This window comes from Equus przewalskii, chromosome 2 (genome assembly GCF_037783145.1).
Source record: "Equus przewalskii isolate Varuska chromosome 2, EquPr2, whole genome shotgun sequence".
NCBI lineage: Eukaryota > Metazoa > Chordata > Mammalia > Perissodactyla > Equidae > Equus > Equus przewalskii.
Window position 1 is genome coordinate 33,571,855 of NC_091832.1, and position 16,284 is coordinate 33,588,138.

The 16,284-nt window shown below is 55.4% G+C and overlaps 1 protein-coding gene and 1 long non-coding RNA gene across 2 annotated transcripts; one reads left to right on the forward strand and one right to left on the reverse strand.

The window, feature by feature from the left end:
- The first annotated feature begins 287 nt into the window (after positions 1-287).
- Positions 288-5,780, forward strand: LOC139078757 (uncharacterized). Its single transcript, XR_011531804.1, has 2 exons — positions 288-569; positions 4,377-5,780. It is a non-coding gene; the product is annotated as an uncharacterized lncRNA (long non-coding RNA).
- A 6,794-nt stretch (positions 5,781-12,574) lies between these two features.
- FAM43B (family with sequence similarity 43 member B) lies at positions 12,575-15,114 on the reverse strand. Its single transcript, XM_070600440.1, has one exon. The coding sequence runs from the start codon at positions 14,639-14,641 to the stop codon at positions 13,655-13,657; it is 987 nt and encodes a 328-aa protein (XP_070456541.1). The 5' UTR covers positions 14,642-15,114; the 3' UTR covers positions 12,575-13,654.
- Between the last annotated feature and the right edge of the window lie 1,170 nt (positions 15,115-16,284).

Here is a 16,284-nt window from a genome sequence, read left to right on the forward strand (position 1 = left end):
CCACATCCTCCTCTCCCGTCTACTGCTTCCTTGAGTCACTATCCTTCCTAGCTCAGGGCCCCCATGCTCTAAATACCCCAGGGGAAGCTCCCAGGTCAGTGCTTCCCGTTCTCAGAGCCCAGGAACAGGGGAGTGGGGGTGGGCTGGTGGGGGAGGGACAAGTTCTTCTGGAATTTTCTGCAGAGTGGCCTACTCAGGATAGCACAGGCACCTACAGATTAATTTTTAACATGGCCCAGGGGAGTCCAAAGGGCTGAGTTCCCACCTCTGAGATCATGAGATCCCATGCCCTTCCCGGGGTTCCTGGGTGGGTCGAGGCTGGCTTGTGGGGGAGGCAGCAGGGGAGCAGGACCCAAAAATGCTCCCTCTGTCGTTACCCTCCATGCATCTCTGACCAAGGTGAGCTACGAAGTATCTCTGCAGGGTTCCAGTCTCTTCACAGGTCATGGCTACAAGGACACAGGGTGAGGAGGTAGCAGGACTCTGTCTGCCTGGGGAGGGGACAGCAGGAAAAGCCCCAGAGAGGAGGGGACACTGCAGCTGGATGTTGAAGCATGAGAAGTTCACTGGTGAGTTGGGCAGGGAAGGGCATTCCAAGAAGACAGAACAGCTTGAACAATGGCTCAGAGATGTTGTCCACCCTCCCACCACACTTTATTTCCCTACAGGTATAAGGAGTAGTAAATCTTTTGTGTGTGTGTGTGTGTGAGGAAGATCGACCCTGAGCTAACATCTGCTGCCAGTCTTCCTCTTTTTGCTTAAGATTGTCGCTGAGCTAACACCTATGCCAGCCCTTCTCTATTTTGTACGTGGGACGCTGCCACGGCATGGTTGATGAGCAGTGTGTAGGTCTGTGCCCAAGACCCGAACCCATGAATCCTGGGCCGCCGAAGCAGAGCACACGAACTTAACCACTACACCACCGGGCTGGCCCTTGTGGTAAATCTTTAAAATGTCACGAGTTTGTGGGCTTGTTCTGGGGCCTGCAAAGGAGGATGCTGGGGAGAGCAGCAGAACCAAGATTTGACCCAAGATTTTTATGACCCTAAATGCCATTAAGGAGAGGACGGCAGGTTCAGAACACATGACAGAAACAGGCAGCTGCATTTTCTTCCTGTGCTTGGGCAGCTCAGTTGAGGCTGGGCCATTCCCATAGCAAGCCCTGGTTCTTTACAGAGAGGGGCCTTCTGCTCTCCCTCGGGAGGGCTCTGGGGCTAGATTGGGGGGCTTCAGAGGGCCCCTTTGCCACACCAGCTATGGGGTCAGGTATGCAGACTAGGACACATGCCCCCCTGCCCCAGCCTCCATGCTCAGGGAGACCACATTTTCCTGGTTCTTCCTGCTTCTCTGCCATCTCCATCCTTAGCTCCTGCCTTCTCTGCTCAGCCACCAAGCACGGTGGTCTCTTTGCCTCTGTCTACCTTCGCTGCTCTCCTCTCCCAGGTGATTTCATCTAGAATAATTATGGCTTGAAATGCCATTTAGAATCATCACCCTGAAGCTTGTGTGCCAGTTCCTGGAGACAGTCTTGCATATCCCGCTGCCCACGTGGTCTCTCCATCTGGAGGTCTGTTCGCATCTTAAGCTGAGGAGATCTAAAACCGAACCTCTGCTTCTCTCCTCACCCAACCCCCAACCTGTCCCCACCTCAGTTAAAGGTATGACCAGTCACCCAGTTACTCAGGCCAGAAACCTAGAAGGGACCCTCTGTGCCCGGTGTTCCCTCATGCCCCTATTCGCTCTATCAGCTCTGGCTCTGCCTTTTGAATGCAGCCACCCCTCCCTGTCATCACCACTACATTCCAAGGCACCACTGGTCCCCAGCTGGACCTCTAACTGGTTCTCCTCCTTCCTCTCTTACTTCCTCTCCCAATTCCACTCTTTAAAAAGTGGCCTGAGTGAGCTTTTGAAAACACAGATATTCCGGAAGTTTCCACTACTTAGAATAGAGCCCAAAGTCTTCACCATGGTTAAGCTGCCCAGCCCACCTCTCTGGCCTCATGCCCTGGTGGTCTCCCATCCCCCACCAGCCTCATCAGACATGACAAGGTTGTTCGCATCACGGGATCTTTGCACGGCCGCTCTCTCTTCCTGGATGTCTCTTCCCTGGGGTCTTCAAGTGCCATCTCCTTTGGGAGCCTGTCCTGACTGCCTCCCTCCATCACTCTGTCACTTTCTTTCAGAGCACTTACTGCTATCTGATGACATTAGTTATGGGTTTGCTGTCTGTCTGTCTGGAACGACATAGATGTCTATCTTGGATCCTGGGCATAGACCAATGCCTGGCCCACAGGAGAGGTTCGAGAAAACAAATGTGCAAGGGAGGGAAGAAGCCACTAACGTACAGTTCGGGGCAAACCCTGGGGCCCCAGCAAAGACCCAAGAGGCCATCATTGGTTACCAATCTTGGTTACTTAACCTTGTAACCCAACCTCCCTGTTGCGGCCATCTGGTCTCTGTCTGAAAGTGCCTTCTTCCCCTATTCAAGAGAAGGCAGGCTAAAGTCCACTGAGGGCAGCCTTTAAGTCCCAGTGTGCGGCCACCAGGTAGACTTAGGGCGACTTCAGAGATTTCTCCAGTGTCAATTCACTCTATGCGAATAGCTAGAGAGGTCAACAGAGAGGGTTCCCAAAACCTAGAAACTTGGCTCCAAATAATATGATAATAATAATAACTACTTCTTACTGAGCTATTATTTTGTGCTAAACAAGATTTTAATTGCTTCCCTTGCATTTTCTCATTCAATCCTCAGAAACACCCCTTGAGGTGGTTGTATCGATTATTGCTGTATTACAAACCACCTTAAAACTGAGTGCTTTAAAAGAACAACCATTTTATTTGCTCGTGATTCTGTAGGCCAGCAACTTGGACTGCGCTCACCTGGGTGGTTCTTTCGCTGCTCTTGCCTGGGGTCGCTCATGTGCAATCATCCAGGAGCACACTAGGGCTGAACGGTCTAAGGTGGCCTCACTCATGTGTCTGGTGGCTGGCGCTGACTGTTGATGGGGCCACGTGTCTGCAGCGAGCCAGCCTGGGCTCCTTCCTCATCATGGCACAAAGCCCCAGTGAGCAGGAGTTTTCAAGCTTTTGCTTGAGTCATGCTTGCTGACGTCCCATTACCAAAGGATGTCACATGGCCGTGCCCAGGGTCAGTGAGAGTTGGGACTAAACAAGAGAGTGGGTGCAGGGAGAGATAATTCATCGGAGGCCCTTACTGAACAATCTACTACAGAGGTTAGTACCTTATTATCCATGTTTTACAAGCGAGGAAACCGAGGATCAGAAAGGGTGAGAAACATGCTCTAGGCCACACAGGGCAAAGATTGTTGTGTGTTTTGTTCTCCATCGTCTCCTCAGCACCTAGGACAGTGCCCGGCATGCAGTAGGCACTCAATATTTATCAAAAGAAAGTTGGGTGGATGTGGGGTATGGACCCCTGGCCTGCAGCCCAATCCCTAGGGGATGGTCAGCGCTAGGTAGATGGTCAGTCTCTCCTCTGCCTGCTGGGAAGCCCACGGCAGGCAAGGGTTGGGCATGGCTGAGAAAGGAGGCTGTGCCTGAGCCTTCCAGGGCCACAGTCGGTAAACCCACCCTGCTGGAGGCCAGCAGCCCTCTTCCCTGTCCCAAATCCAGGATGCCTGATCCCCTTCAGCATGAGGCCCCTGATTCCATTCCAGCGAAGGGGCTTTTTCCTCTGGACAAGAGGCCATCGTGTTCATGTCATGTAGATCCTGTGCTGTCCTCACGCACAGGGAAGCCTACACCAGTCCATTTCCCCACCCAGAACCTGATTTTTTTTTTCACGTAAAACGTAGAAGGGATCCTGGTCCCACTTATCCAATTTTGGGGGACAAACACGATTCTTAGGTAGCAACTTTGGAGCGCCCGAGCTGTAGGGCTGTCCAGCTTCTGTAGCCTTCTTGTGCCTCATTTTCAAGAGGAGGAGACATAGCCCAGAGAGGTAAAGAGATTTGGCCAAGGTTGCCCAGGGTTCTGGTGATGGAGAACTCCCGGACAGTGCCCCACATCACACTCCCAGAGGAGGAGGTCTCTAGGTCCTCCTCCCCCGTTGTCGCCTCCCTGGGCAGGCACTGGGAATGCCTGTGGGCAGGAGAACGGGCAGTCAGGACACAAGGAGCTGCAGCTCGGGGTGAGGAGGGGAGATGCAGAGGGACCACTCCAGTCTCCAGCTGGAAATACACATCGGGGGGCGAGGGGGTCAGGGACCAAGCAGAGAGGAAAGTGGAGGCAGCAGAGAGAGGTGGTGACCTGAAGGTTTGGGAGAGGATTCAGAGAGGGGTTCTGGTCCTGGCTTTGAAGCTGAAGCAAGAACATTATCCTGACTTGTCGCCTTTTAATCCTTTTTGTCCTTGCAGGAGCCCCACCTCCTCTCCAACCTCCTCAGAAGCTGGCGGCCAGCACTGTCCAGGAGCCAGGGCCACCAGCCTCTGTAGCCCGGATGTAGTAGAGACACCTCTTGGTGTGGAAGGAGCATCACTGGCCCAGCTGTCAGGAGACTTGTCTCTATCAAGTCAAATCTTTCCTAAGCACCTACTCTGTGCCAGGGACCATCTTCAGCAGCCCAGGCGGCTGCCTCATGGAGCTTCTGTTCTAATGTGGAGATGCTAATGAACAAGTAAACAAACACTTGACCAAGGTCACTTCGTATGATGACAAGCACTGTGAAGACAGCGAGAGGGTAATGGGAGAGACAATGGCTGCACAGGTCAATATTAGTTTGAGTTGTGGGGAGGGTGGAAACAAGCAGGGCCTCTCTGAAGAGGTGACATTTGAATTGAGATTTGAACTGAGCGTGTGAGAAGGAGGTAGCCATGTAAAAATCCGAGGGAAGTGTGGTCCCTGCACTGGCAATGGCAAGTGCAAAGGCCCTGAGGCAGAACTGAGCTTGGGGTGTTTGGGCAAATCTGACTGGTGAGAGGGACAGGGGGAGGAGTACAAAAAGGAGCCCCTTCCTTTTGTCACTAACTCTCTGTGGGCTCTGAGTACATCCCATCTCCTTACTTGACCCCTAAATTTTGGGTATCTTTGAGTTTAAATACATCTTTCTTGGACCTATTTCTATTTTTACTTTAATAGCTTTTGTACAGAGGATGGACATTGGTCTGAGAGTCAGAAGACCTAAATTACGGCCCCAGATTTTCCAGTAGCAAGTTGTGTGACCTTGGACAAATCTCCTTTCTCATCTGTAAACCAGAGGGTTGGACCACAAGTTCTAAGGGCCCTTCCAGCTGAGATATCCCAGAGCCAGGAACTGGTGTAAACTCCTCTTGGTCCTGCTGCTCTTCAGCCCACACGGGGATCCCCTCAGCCCACATCTGCTCCTTCTTCCAGGAGGCATGGTCTGGAGATCTGCATACAGCAGGCATTTATTAGATGCTTTTAAAAACAGGAGACAACCCAAACATACATTCACAGGGGATGGTTAAACACATCTGCAGCTATTAAAAGAAGAATGAGTTAGACTTCAATCCACTGAGCTGGAGGGAAGCGCATGATTCAAGTGAGAACAAAGCCCGTTGCAGAATGTGTTAGAGAATGACTCCATTTTTGTGAAAACCAGATGACAAAATCTCTGTGTGTATGTGTGTGAGTTTGTTGATGTTCACAGGAAGGAGGCAGGTGGTGACATTAGTTAGCTAGGAGTGTGTGTGCCGAGGGTGCAGGGACGGGGAAACAGAGAGGGACTAGGGGAGAGTACTAATTTTTCTTATATCTTTGTGGTTTCACTCGTTTCAAATAAAAACATATTCCTTTCATAATCTTGGAAGGATTTAATGCATCTCTAAGGAGTCAAACAGCGAGAAGATACATTCGTGCAGACGTCTCCTGGCCACTGACAATACGTGCTGCCCCGTGGGCAGTGCATAACCCGATGGTCAGTCATCCCCGTGTGCGCTGCCCCTAAAGACAACAGGGGGCTTCCCGGGCCCATCTTGCTGTCTGGGCCTGGTTAGCAATGGAATCTGGGGAGAGGTGATGACGTGAAGCAAGTCCCTGCGTCTTCTGTGCTTTGGAGACGGAGGGCGGTAGAGAGGAAGAGGAGCAGGCAGTGTCCACTTTCATCCTCTCAGAATGTCCCTCTCTGCTCCCTGCACCCGCGCCCCTGTTTCAAAGGCTGCTGAACGATCACATGTGAGGCCAGCTTCAGCGGCAGGAGACACCCTGGAGCTGTCCGGGGCCTGTGGGAGACGAGATCACAGGTACGATTACGACACGAGGAGCAGATGCTCCAGCCTGCTCTTTCCCGTTCCTGCTTTAAAGCTTCCGAGGCAGCTCGGGCTGCAGGGGTCTCCCCGGGCCTCCCCGACCATCCCTCTGACCGCAGACGGGGCTGTAGCACCCATCCTTCACGTCCACCCTGGGGGGCAGTGTGTGTGTTTGGAGAGCAGCTTATTGTTTGAGCTCCACAAGCTGTCCCCCGGTCGTGCCCTTCTTCCCTTCAGGAAATCCCTGCAGATGTCTGTTTTAAACATCCCTCGCTGCAGTCTGTGCTCACTTCCTCTGCGCTGGGCCCCTTCCTCCACATAACAGCCCTTCAGCCCGGACGCTGTCGAGCTGCCTCACTCCAGCTTTCTTGTCTTAGAGCCAATAAGGAAGCGCCCTGCCCCTGGCTCTTGCCTGGTACTTGATACTTTTCACAGTCTTCTCTCATTCCATCCCATTTGAATGGCCCCTTAGAATAATCCTCTGAGGCAGAAATGTCTGGGAGTATTGCCTCCACATTACAGAGAAAATGGAGATTCAGAGCACTTCATTGACTCGCCCAGGTCGCACAGTGAATAAAAGGCAGTTCCAGGCCTTTGACTCCGAGGTCAGCCTGCTCAGCCCACGCTCCATCTCAGAAGTGCCCCCTCCCCATCGAAGGTCCCCTAAGAGATTGGTTTAGTAGGCCAAACTCACATCTGGGGAGCCCACTTCCCATCGCAGCTGAGGGGACCAGGTGGATTCGTGATCTGGGCTGACCACCTTGAGCCTGGGCTGCCCCGATCACTCTCATGGTCCAGCCCTGGAACCAAGGCCAGGGGCTTGGGTTAGACTGACCTGAAGAGGCGTGTGGAGTCGGGATCAGAGCCACACGCCAATCGAAGGCACAGAAGGACAGGAGCTACGAACAGGAAAGGAGACTGGGAAGGTGTGTGAGGAGCAGCCAGGACGGAAGACCAGGTGGACCCAGAGAGGGAAGGGGCCTGGGGACCTCTGGATCCCAGGAATTAGCTGAATGTCCTACAGTTGGGTGATGTGACAGACTTGAAGCCTTTCAATGATCCCCCTTTTCCAGAGCTGGGGACTTGATGAGAACAGTGATAGCAGGGCCAGGGCTCTCACAGACGCAAGGGATAGAAGGCCCAACTCACACTGGCCCAAGCAAAAAGGACCACTTACAGGCTCAAGGAACTGAAAACTCCAGGGGCAGACCTGGGCAGGCCTGGTGGGATCCAGGGCTCAAGCAATATCATGGGACCTGGTCTTACTTTCTCCATGTCCTGTTCTGCTTTTCACTGTGTTGACCTCTCAGGCTCTCTCTCCTCATGATGGCAAGATGGCTGCAAGCAACACCAGACATACTCCCCATCTCTCAGCAACTCTAGCAGAAAGTGAGTGTTTCTCTTCACAACAGTTTCAACAAAAGTCCCAGAACTAAGTTCCACTGGCTCTGATCAAGTCACATGCCCATCCTGAAACCTTTCTGCATGGCTAAGGAGATGGGATAGTCTGATTGATCAGGCCTGGATCACGTGGGCTCCAGAGGAGGACCCCAGGGACCAAGAATGGGACATAGTGGTTTCACCAGGAACATCAGGGCAGTGGGTCACAAGAAGAGTGTGTTAGTCGAGGTAAGCCATGTGCTGCAACAAACAACCCCAGCATGTCAGTGGCTAACACAATAAAATTTTATTTCCTGCTTCCATTGATGGCAGGGGTGGGGCTCTACTTCCTGTGGTCATTCAAGGACCCAGGCTGGTGGAGGCTCTGTCATCCTCAACCTGTTGCTTCCAGAACACCCTGGGTGATGACCTCCAGGACATAGGCAGGAAAATAAAGCAAAGTTATATTTTGTACAGCCCAGCCCTGGGAGTGACACTCAGCAATTCTATTGGCCAGAACTCAGTCACATGACCACAACTCAGTGCCAGGGAGAATCAGAGAGTTTAGTTGTATGCCGAGGAAGGCAAAGAAGCAGTCTCCACTATAAATGGGGAACAGGTGGATGCGGGGCAGGGAAAAACGAGATCTTCCTGAGCTTTCCATTTCCTTTAGCCTCTTTGTCAAGGGCTCCCAGCAGGCAGCACTGCTGGGCCTCTCAGCTGAGGTCTCCTGTCTGGTGGCTTGCACTCCAGTTTCAACGCCTTGCCTGCCCAACCTCCTTCCCACTCTGAAGGTGAGTGGTGATACAGTTCATTATTCTGGATCAGTCGACAAACTCGTGTGTGCTCTGTGGATAGGCAGGCAGTGGAGCAGAGAGAGACAGAGGACAGTTCTGGCTCAGGGACTTGCCATGTCGGTCCCCTCAATCCTTTCCAGCTGTCCTATACTGGGGATTGGCTGGTCCCTAAGCCAGCAGCATCTTCCTCTTGTTCATAACCTGTAGCTAAGGGCAAACAGGGATGGGGGGAAGCTGACCAGTCACAAAAGAATGGCATCCCAGCTTTCCGTAAGACCTTGGCTTGGAAGGCTGGGTGCTAACATTGCCGCCGGCAGCAGTCAATCACTTATTCATTCATGCATACACGTGTGCACGCATGCATTCACCTCTGAATGCTTATTGCGTGCCTGGTATTGTGCTAGGTGCTAAGGTGAAAAGGATATACAAAAAGCAGAAGATACTGGATCTGACTTAGTGTTAAGCTGATTAGGCTTTTTTTGGTTGAACAACTAGAGATGAAAATAAGACAAGCTGTGGTTGAATCTTCCACCATGATTTAGAGATCACTGGGACTTCAGGCAGGTAGCACCCCGGGGCATGAACAAGCAACACATTTAGTGTCTCAGAGACCAGACACCTGATCTGCTCATCCCAGAGCTGTCAGGCAGAGAGCGCCAGCCGAAATAATAATAATAAACATAAGAGCAGCAGCTACCACTTACTGGGCGCACGGTGCACTGTGCTAAGTCAATCACCCAATGCAGCGCCTTACTTCATTCTCCCACCAATCACAGAGGATCCAGACTCACCTGACCCTGTTTTTACAGATGGAAAACAAGGCTCCAAAAGCCTTCGGAAATCTGCCCCAAGTTACACAGCCATCAAGCAGCAGTGCTGGGACCGGCAAGTCTGTCTGATGCCCAAGCCCAGGTTCCGCCAGCTGTGTGTTAAATTAGAGACCACAGCTGTGTGGATGGTCCTCCCGCCACCCAGCCAGCGTGCCTGGAGGGCAGCTGGTCACCACCAGGAGCTGCCCTGTATTGTGACTGGCAGCATCGTGCTGTACCTGGACTAGTCTAGGGGGTGAGAAGTCCCTGGCCTGGCGTTTTGGAGCTCGGAGCAGACCCCATGGACACAGGCTTCGGTTTCCTCCCCTGGCTGATTTTCTCCCCAAGAATAGCCATCTGTCTGAACAGGGCGTCTGAGGATAGCTCTCCTTCAGCATCTCGAGGCAGAAGCTTGGCAGAGGAAATGCTTCTCCACCCACTTGGTTTCCTATCCCATGATGGCTCTTCCATCTGGCTCATTCATTCATGTATTCATTCAACAAATTATTATTGAGCAGCGACGCTCTGCCCTACAAGTCAAGGTGCTGAAGGGGGCGGGGAACTGGAGATGGATCAGCACGAGAGAAAAGACACTTACATAAAAACAGTACTCCCAGGTGTAACACAGTGAGGACCATGAGGAAAGCACTGGCTATGTCCTATGTGACTTTGAGAGGAGGGATCACCCCCAGATTTGGCAGGAGTGGAGGCAGGGTATGCATTAAGGAAAGTTTCAAAGAGGTGGAATTTGAGGTGGGTCTTGAGGAGCGGGTAGGATGTGAAAATGTGTAGCCAAAGGGAAGGACATTCTAGGCCATGAGAATAGCATGGGTACAAGCCTAGAGGTGGGAGCACATGGCAATGTTGGGGGAACGGGAGCAGGTGCGTGTGGAAGAGGGGAATGGGAGCCAGGACGCCATTGGTGGGTGGGCCAGCTGACCTCATCCTTGAGCTATGTGCTGTGGCACAAGTCACATCAGTCACAGCCCAGCCCCTCTGGAGGAGGATCAGGAGAGCCGGAAGCAAGGCCCCAGAGGTCCTGGGAAGAGTCTCAGCTCCTGAGTGGCTGGTCTAGCTGAGACACACTTCCCACATTGGCCTTGGCTGCCGGTTGTCCTCGAAAAGCCCTCCAGTGCCATGTGTACACACGCCAACGTGACTGCTCCATCCTAGTCAGCCCAGTGGACCTTAGACACATACAGCATCAGGGCTGGAAGGCAAGTTTAGAGGGCATGTCACCCAGTGACTTAAAAAAGAAAAATCTGTAGGATCCCATTATTCAAATGTGATCCCAGAACCCCCAAAGAGAAAACAGATGAGCTGCTCCAGTTAAAGCAAGCGGCGGGGGGGGGGGGGGGGCTCCCCATTGCATCTCCTCATCACTCCCTGCTGCAGCTCCTGGGGCACCCCCGGGGAATCTAGGACTTGGAAGGACCTGGTTTGAAAACCACTGGTCCCGCCTCCCCCCATCTTCATTTTACAGGTGGGGAATCTGAACCCAGGAGCCGAGACACAGGGACACAAGACCACTTGACCCGCGGTTCAGGGCTCCTTTCCATCCCGTGCCCAAGATCAGGGAGAGGGATGGAGGTGGGTGTGGTTTCCCAGGACCCTCCCTCCCTTGGGGAGCAATGCTGCCTGGGGTCTGGTGGCTGGAGGTGCCTCAAACCCCCGCCTCTGGGGCCTGGCAGCTGTTGGCACTGTGCTGGCTCACCTGTGGCTTATCTCATCTTCAACCGACCGGAGGAGAGAAGTTGGATCAGGTCCTTCCTCCACCACATACACTGAAAATGGAGATGTGGCCAGTAAAACGACTTATAATCATTGCTACCAGAGAGAGTGGAGTGGGGGGGAAGGCACACAAAAGTCTAAAGAGGAGGGCCCCGTGGGTAAACTGGCTGTTCTTCACATGTGCTGGGCATTTTATTATTCACCAAAGCATTTTCACTGCCATGATTCTATTTAATTCTTACAATCAACCTGAGAGGTAGCTATGATCCCTATTTTACTCTTGATAAATGCGAGGCTCAGAGATGCTGAGTGAGTTGCCCAACATCACACAGCAGGTAAGGAAGTAGAGATAGTCCTCTCACACTGGTCTTCTAACTTCAGGTATAGAGAGCACAGCCTGAGTGAGGGAAAGAAGGAGGCAGCTGTGTGTGTGTGTGCGTGTGTGTGTGTCTGTGTCTGTGTCTGTGTCTGTTTTGGGAGGCTGCCAGAGAAAAGTGGAGGAACAGGGACCGAGTCTGGGAGCATGCCTGTGAATTATTATACAGCAACTGTTCCTTTAAATATAAGAATCTCACTCGAGAACGTAAAAGCCACGCAGGAGGGACTCCTGGACCCCGGGCCTAGCTCAGTGCCTGTCCCAAGGCAGGAGCCTAGGCAATATCTGCTGCGTGACTCTGATCAAAGAGGGTGTGCTCGTGACCTTGCTGCTGGCTCGGGCTGTCTCAAACACCAGACGCTGCCTTGCAGCCCATCCCCCTCTCCCAGGTCTGACATCTTCCCATTTCCTCTTCTCTTTCTGCACATGAGACAAACACCAGCAAAAACCCTGGCATGCAGAAGAGAGAAGCAATGGACATGCAGGGCATCCTTGCCCAGTGGGTCCTTGACCCCCCTCCCCAGCCTCCCCTCCAAACAGGTGGAGTCAACCCCAGCTTTCCCCTTCACAATCCCCTGACCCTGCCTGGGTTCCGCCAGTGTGAAGTGGCAGTGGTACCCTCTGTTCCAGCAGCTCCAGGAAACAGAACAATCCTGATCGCTGGCAATTGCAGAGGCCACTCTTCTGGGCTCTGGATAACTCTGGGATCAGTGCCCAGCTCAGCACAGGGATAAAGAAGATTACATTGTCACAAAGGTCTGCACGGATTTCTCCAGCTCCTCTGAAAGAAAAGTGGGTTGCCCACCTCTCTCTTTACAACCTGCCTCCTTTCTCATCCCCGAGCAGACACGGTGTACACTGCATGCTTTGACATGCACGTGAACCTTCTCAAAGATACGTGGCTGACGAGAAGCCCCCAGCCCAGTGCCTGCTCCCTGCCAAATGTCCCAGAGACACGTGCAACTGAGTGCCCAGGCGGACAGACATTTTGGGAGGCCGAGACAGACAGCTGACATCCTTCCAAGACTTGGCACATGTGATTTTCAGACAAGGCACCTGCTACCGTCTCCTCCCCTGACATGAAGGGAACAGCTTCCTGGCAGCAGCCCTGCCCCACCCCCCATCCTGAGAGTAGGCTCCAGCTGCTACAGGGGGCTACTTCCTGGGGTCTTCTCCTGCCCTTTAGGATTCTGATGATGTATTTCACCCTCAGTAGGTTTGGCATCAAATACAACAAAGGAGTGGTGACAAGGCTGAAAAAGCAGGTCCACTTTATTTACAATGATCAGTTGGCAACACAGATCTTCGGGCTTTTCGTGGCCTTGTGGAGAGAGACTTGGGCAGGGACCCAGTCCCTCTGCTGGGTTACCACACCCTCCTTCCTGCTATGAGAATCTAGCTGCTGTAAGGACCCTTCTGCTCTGACAAGCCTTGACTTGGGGGCACCCTTCCTGGGTCCACTTTCTGGGTAGTCAGTGTCCTCAAGTGCCTGCCATGGGTTGGTTCTCTTACCTCCTTAGGAGGCCCCGTCTTGGTCCTGGTTGTGGGGCACCTAGTGGGGAACCATACACATCTGTCTGCAGAGATGGGGTGGGTGAGGAGTCCTGTGGGCGTACCCGGTGCCAGGGCACAGACTTGGGCAGTTGCTTGGTGCAGAGAGCTGTTAACCTGGCCTAACCTGTTGTTTGGGTGGGTAGGACCATCCTAGCCCTCTCCAGAGCAGAGCAGTGAAGTCCCAGAAGTCCTCCAAGGGGTAGAGAGGCCAGACACAGGGCCTGAGAATTCTTCCTTGGGTATATGGTGGCTGCAGACTCAATTCCCACCTTGTGCCTGGCCTCCAGTCTCCACTATTCTTCCCCTACAAGAATGCCTCCCCAGGGTTGGTCTCATCCCAGGGAGGAAGGCTAGACTGGTCAAGGGCAGAGAGCCACTGCCGCCACCTGGCCAAGGCCCAAGGTTACCCTCCTGGATTTCTGGAAACTTCTCCCTCCTTCTCTTGAGAGATTGCTTTGGGAGGGAGGGGATAGTCTATGGGCAGACAGGCTTGGTGTAACGTGTAGGGGGCAATTCCGCAACGGAGGGAGCCCAGAAACTCCGGATGGGGGAGAGGTGAACGCCGAATACTGCTGCTCCCCGACTACTCGTCCCCCAATAATCAAGGGCATATCAGGCGTCACCCTGAGCCAGGATGAGGCGCGAGGCGGGCAACAACGGAGACCACAAGGGAGGCAAGGACTGGAGGGTCAGGGGGAGAGCAGAAGGGGGCAGGGCCCGGGTTAGAGGCTGTAAATCAGGCCGGCGGGGTCTGGGGCCGCGAGTCCTGCCCCTCGGCTCTCAGCGCGCCTGGCCCGCCCGCTCCCTGGGGCCGGCCTTCCAGCGGCGGGGCTGCGCGGGCGGCGGGGGCGCCGGGGCGCCCCGCAGGCTGCACGTCCTCAGCTCCCGGGCCAGGCTGAGCACCTCGGGCCGCTCGAGCTGGGGGGCTGCTTCCTCGCGCTCCTCCACGTCCTCGTCCTCCTCCTCGTCCTCCTCCTGGATGCTGCTGAGGCGCGGCGCCCCACGGCCGCGTTCGGAGGCCGGTGGCCGGTACGCGCACTTGGCGTTGAGCAGCCGGCGCAGCGGGGCGCGGGGCACTGAGGCGGCGGCGCCCCCGGCACGGAGGTGCTGCTGGCGCACGTGGCGCGCGTCGCTCTGGCGCTGCAGGCGCTTGAAGTCGCTGAAGGCCGCCAGCGCGGTCTGGCGGAGCAGACGGGCCAGGGCGCGCGCCTTGTGCGCCCGCGCCAGCAGCACGGCGTGGCAGCGCAGCACCACGGCCTTGTGGCGCGCCTGGTGGCGGTAGACCCAGGCGAAGACGCGCGGGTGGCGCCCGTCCGCGGTGCAGTAGGTGATGCGCGGCAGCAGGTAGGCGTGCGCCGGCCTGCGGCCCCCCGAGCCCCCCGAGGCGCTGCGCTCACACGGCTGCATGCGGATGCCGTGCGGCCCCAGCGTCAGCTTCATCTTGGTGCCCCCGCCCGGCCCGCAGCGCGCCCAGATCTTGCCCACGGCGTCGTCGGTGCAGCCGTCGCCCTTGGCGTGCAGGGTGACGGCGTTGCCCAGGTACCACACGGTGTAGGTCGGGTCCTCCTTGTTGAGCTCCACTTTCTGGCGCCGGCTGCGGAACACGCGGCCCAGGCGCTCCAGCGGCCAGTCGGGCAGCAGGTCCGGGCAGGAGCGCAGGAAGCTGGAGAGCAGCGACGTGTAGGTGAGCCCCGGACTCAAGCTCTTCGCCTTGCACTTGGCCTCGTCCTCCACCAGCACAAATTTGTTACGTCTCCAGGGCAGCATCGCGGCTGCAGCGGCGACGGCGGCCAGAGGGGCTGGGGGCGCGCGGAGCTCACGGGCGTCCTGCCGGGAGGCCGGGGGAGGGGAGGGCGCGCAGAGGTCCGCGGCCCCGCGGTGGCGAGAAGCTGTGCGGCGCCAGAGACAGTCGGTGCCCGGAGATGCCCAGTGCCAGGCAAGGCTAGCTTCGCAGATGCCCGGTGCCCAGCCGGGCTGGCAGCCGAGATGCCCGGGCGGCGGCCGAGCGTCCGGGAACAGCTTCCCCCGGGAGTCGCTCCAGCCGTCCGGGAAGCAAGGAGAGGCAGGGGCTGGGTGTGGTGGAGGCGCCCCCCAGGCCCAAACAGGGGGGATCTCGCGGTCCCCGCCGCCCAAATTGCGGCGGTAGGGAGGTCACCGGAGCTGGGGCTGGCGACTGGCTGCTCGGGTGGGTAGACCGAGAGGGCGATTGCGGTGGGGACTCCTTCAGGCGTCGCGGCTCCACCTCCCCCGGCTGCCTACATCACCGGGCGGAACCGCTAGCTCTCTTGTCCCCTCCCCTCGCCCTCCTCTCTCTCCTCCCCCCGCGCAGGCCAGCGCTGCTTCTCGCCGGGGACCCAGCACAGGCGCGGTAGAACGGGTTTAATCATTATTATTGGAGGGGTGGGGGTGAAGGGAGCGGTTAAGGGGTAGGAATCTGCTGGAATGTCCAGGAAAGCACCAGGGGGCTTTGCCAATGCAAATTTCTCAGGTCTCACTAGTGGTCTCCAAGCTCCCCTTGGCGTATTCGGGACCCCCCTCACTTCTTTCTAGGATTCCGGCTGCCCCCCACCCACAGCATGTCTCTACCCCCATCTCTGAGGGTGATTTTGGGTGGGTTCCTTATGGGGCCGGCCTGGCGCACTTTGCCTTCTGTCTGCACAGCAGAAAGCCAGCTGAGGTGGCCGAGCAGGGCAGTGGAAAAGTACTGTCGCTTGGTGAAGCTTTCTTCCAGGTTCTTCCAAGGTCGTGGGCCAGGCCGCTGCGCCTGAGCTGGGAGACCAGTCACTGCTTCAGCAGCTGGTAGCGCCTCTGCCTGGACTGGAGCAGGGAGGGCACTCTTGGAGGGTGGGGGAACCTTCCAGAGCAGTCCTGGGTCTGTGGGAATTGCAGATAAAAAGCTCCTTCTGGCCAAAGGGCAGCCTCTTGGCTCTCTGAGGATTAACTAGATAAGGCTCCTGTTTGTGAACTCCTCTTCTGTTCCCCAACACCTGGTGTTTTGCTTTCATTATCTCATTTAATCCTCAGGACAGCCCAGACTCAGTTAAGGGACTTGCCCAAGGTCACAGGGCTGGTAGGAGGTGGATCTAAGGTTCCACTTGGGCTTTCTTAACCCGTGAACCGGCGGCCCTCACCCTTCTGTGAGTCCACCATATGCTGCATATGGATGGGGCATTTTCCATCTCCCCCTGGGACCCTCCAGTGGGGACTCTTACTAGGGAGGGGTTCTAGTGAACTGGGAAAGACACAGTTGTCCCTGGGTGTGGGGACACATCTCCCTCTTTCAGGATTTGTTAAGCCACAAGCTCTAGAATCTGGGTCTGCTCTGATGGGGACCCAGGAGTCTTACTGCCCCTGGGTCTCACAGGGCCCACGCCCAAGCTTTCCTTGGCTTCAGAAGGGTCATCTGGGGA

Coding starts and splice junctions, on each gene's coding strand:
- FAM43B (XM_070600440.1), bottom strand. CDS start 14,641: ATGCTGCCCTGGAGACGTAACAAATTTGTGCTGGTGGAGGACGAGGCC.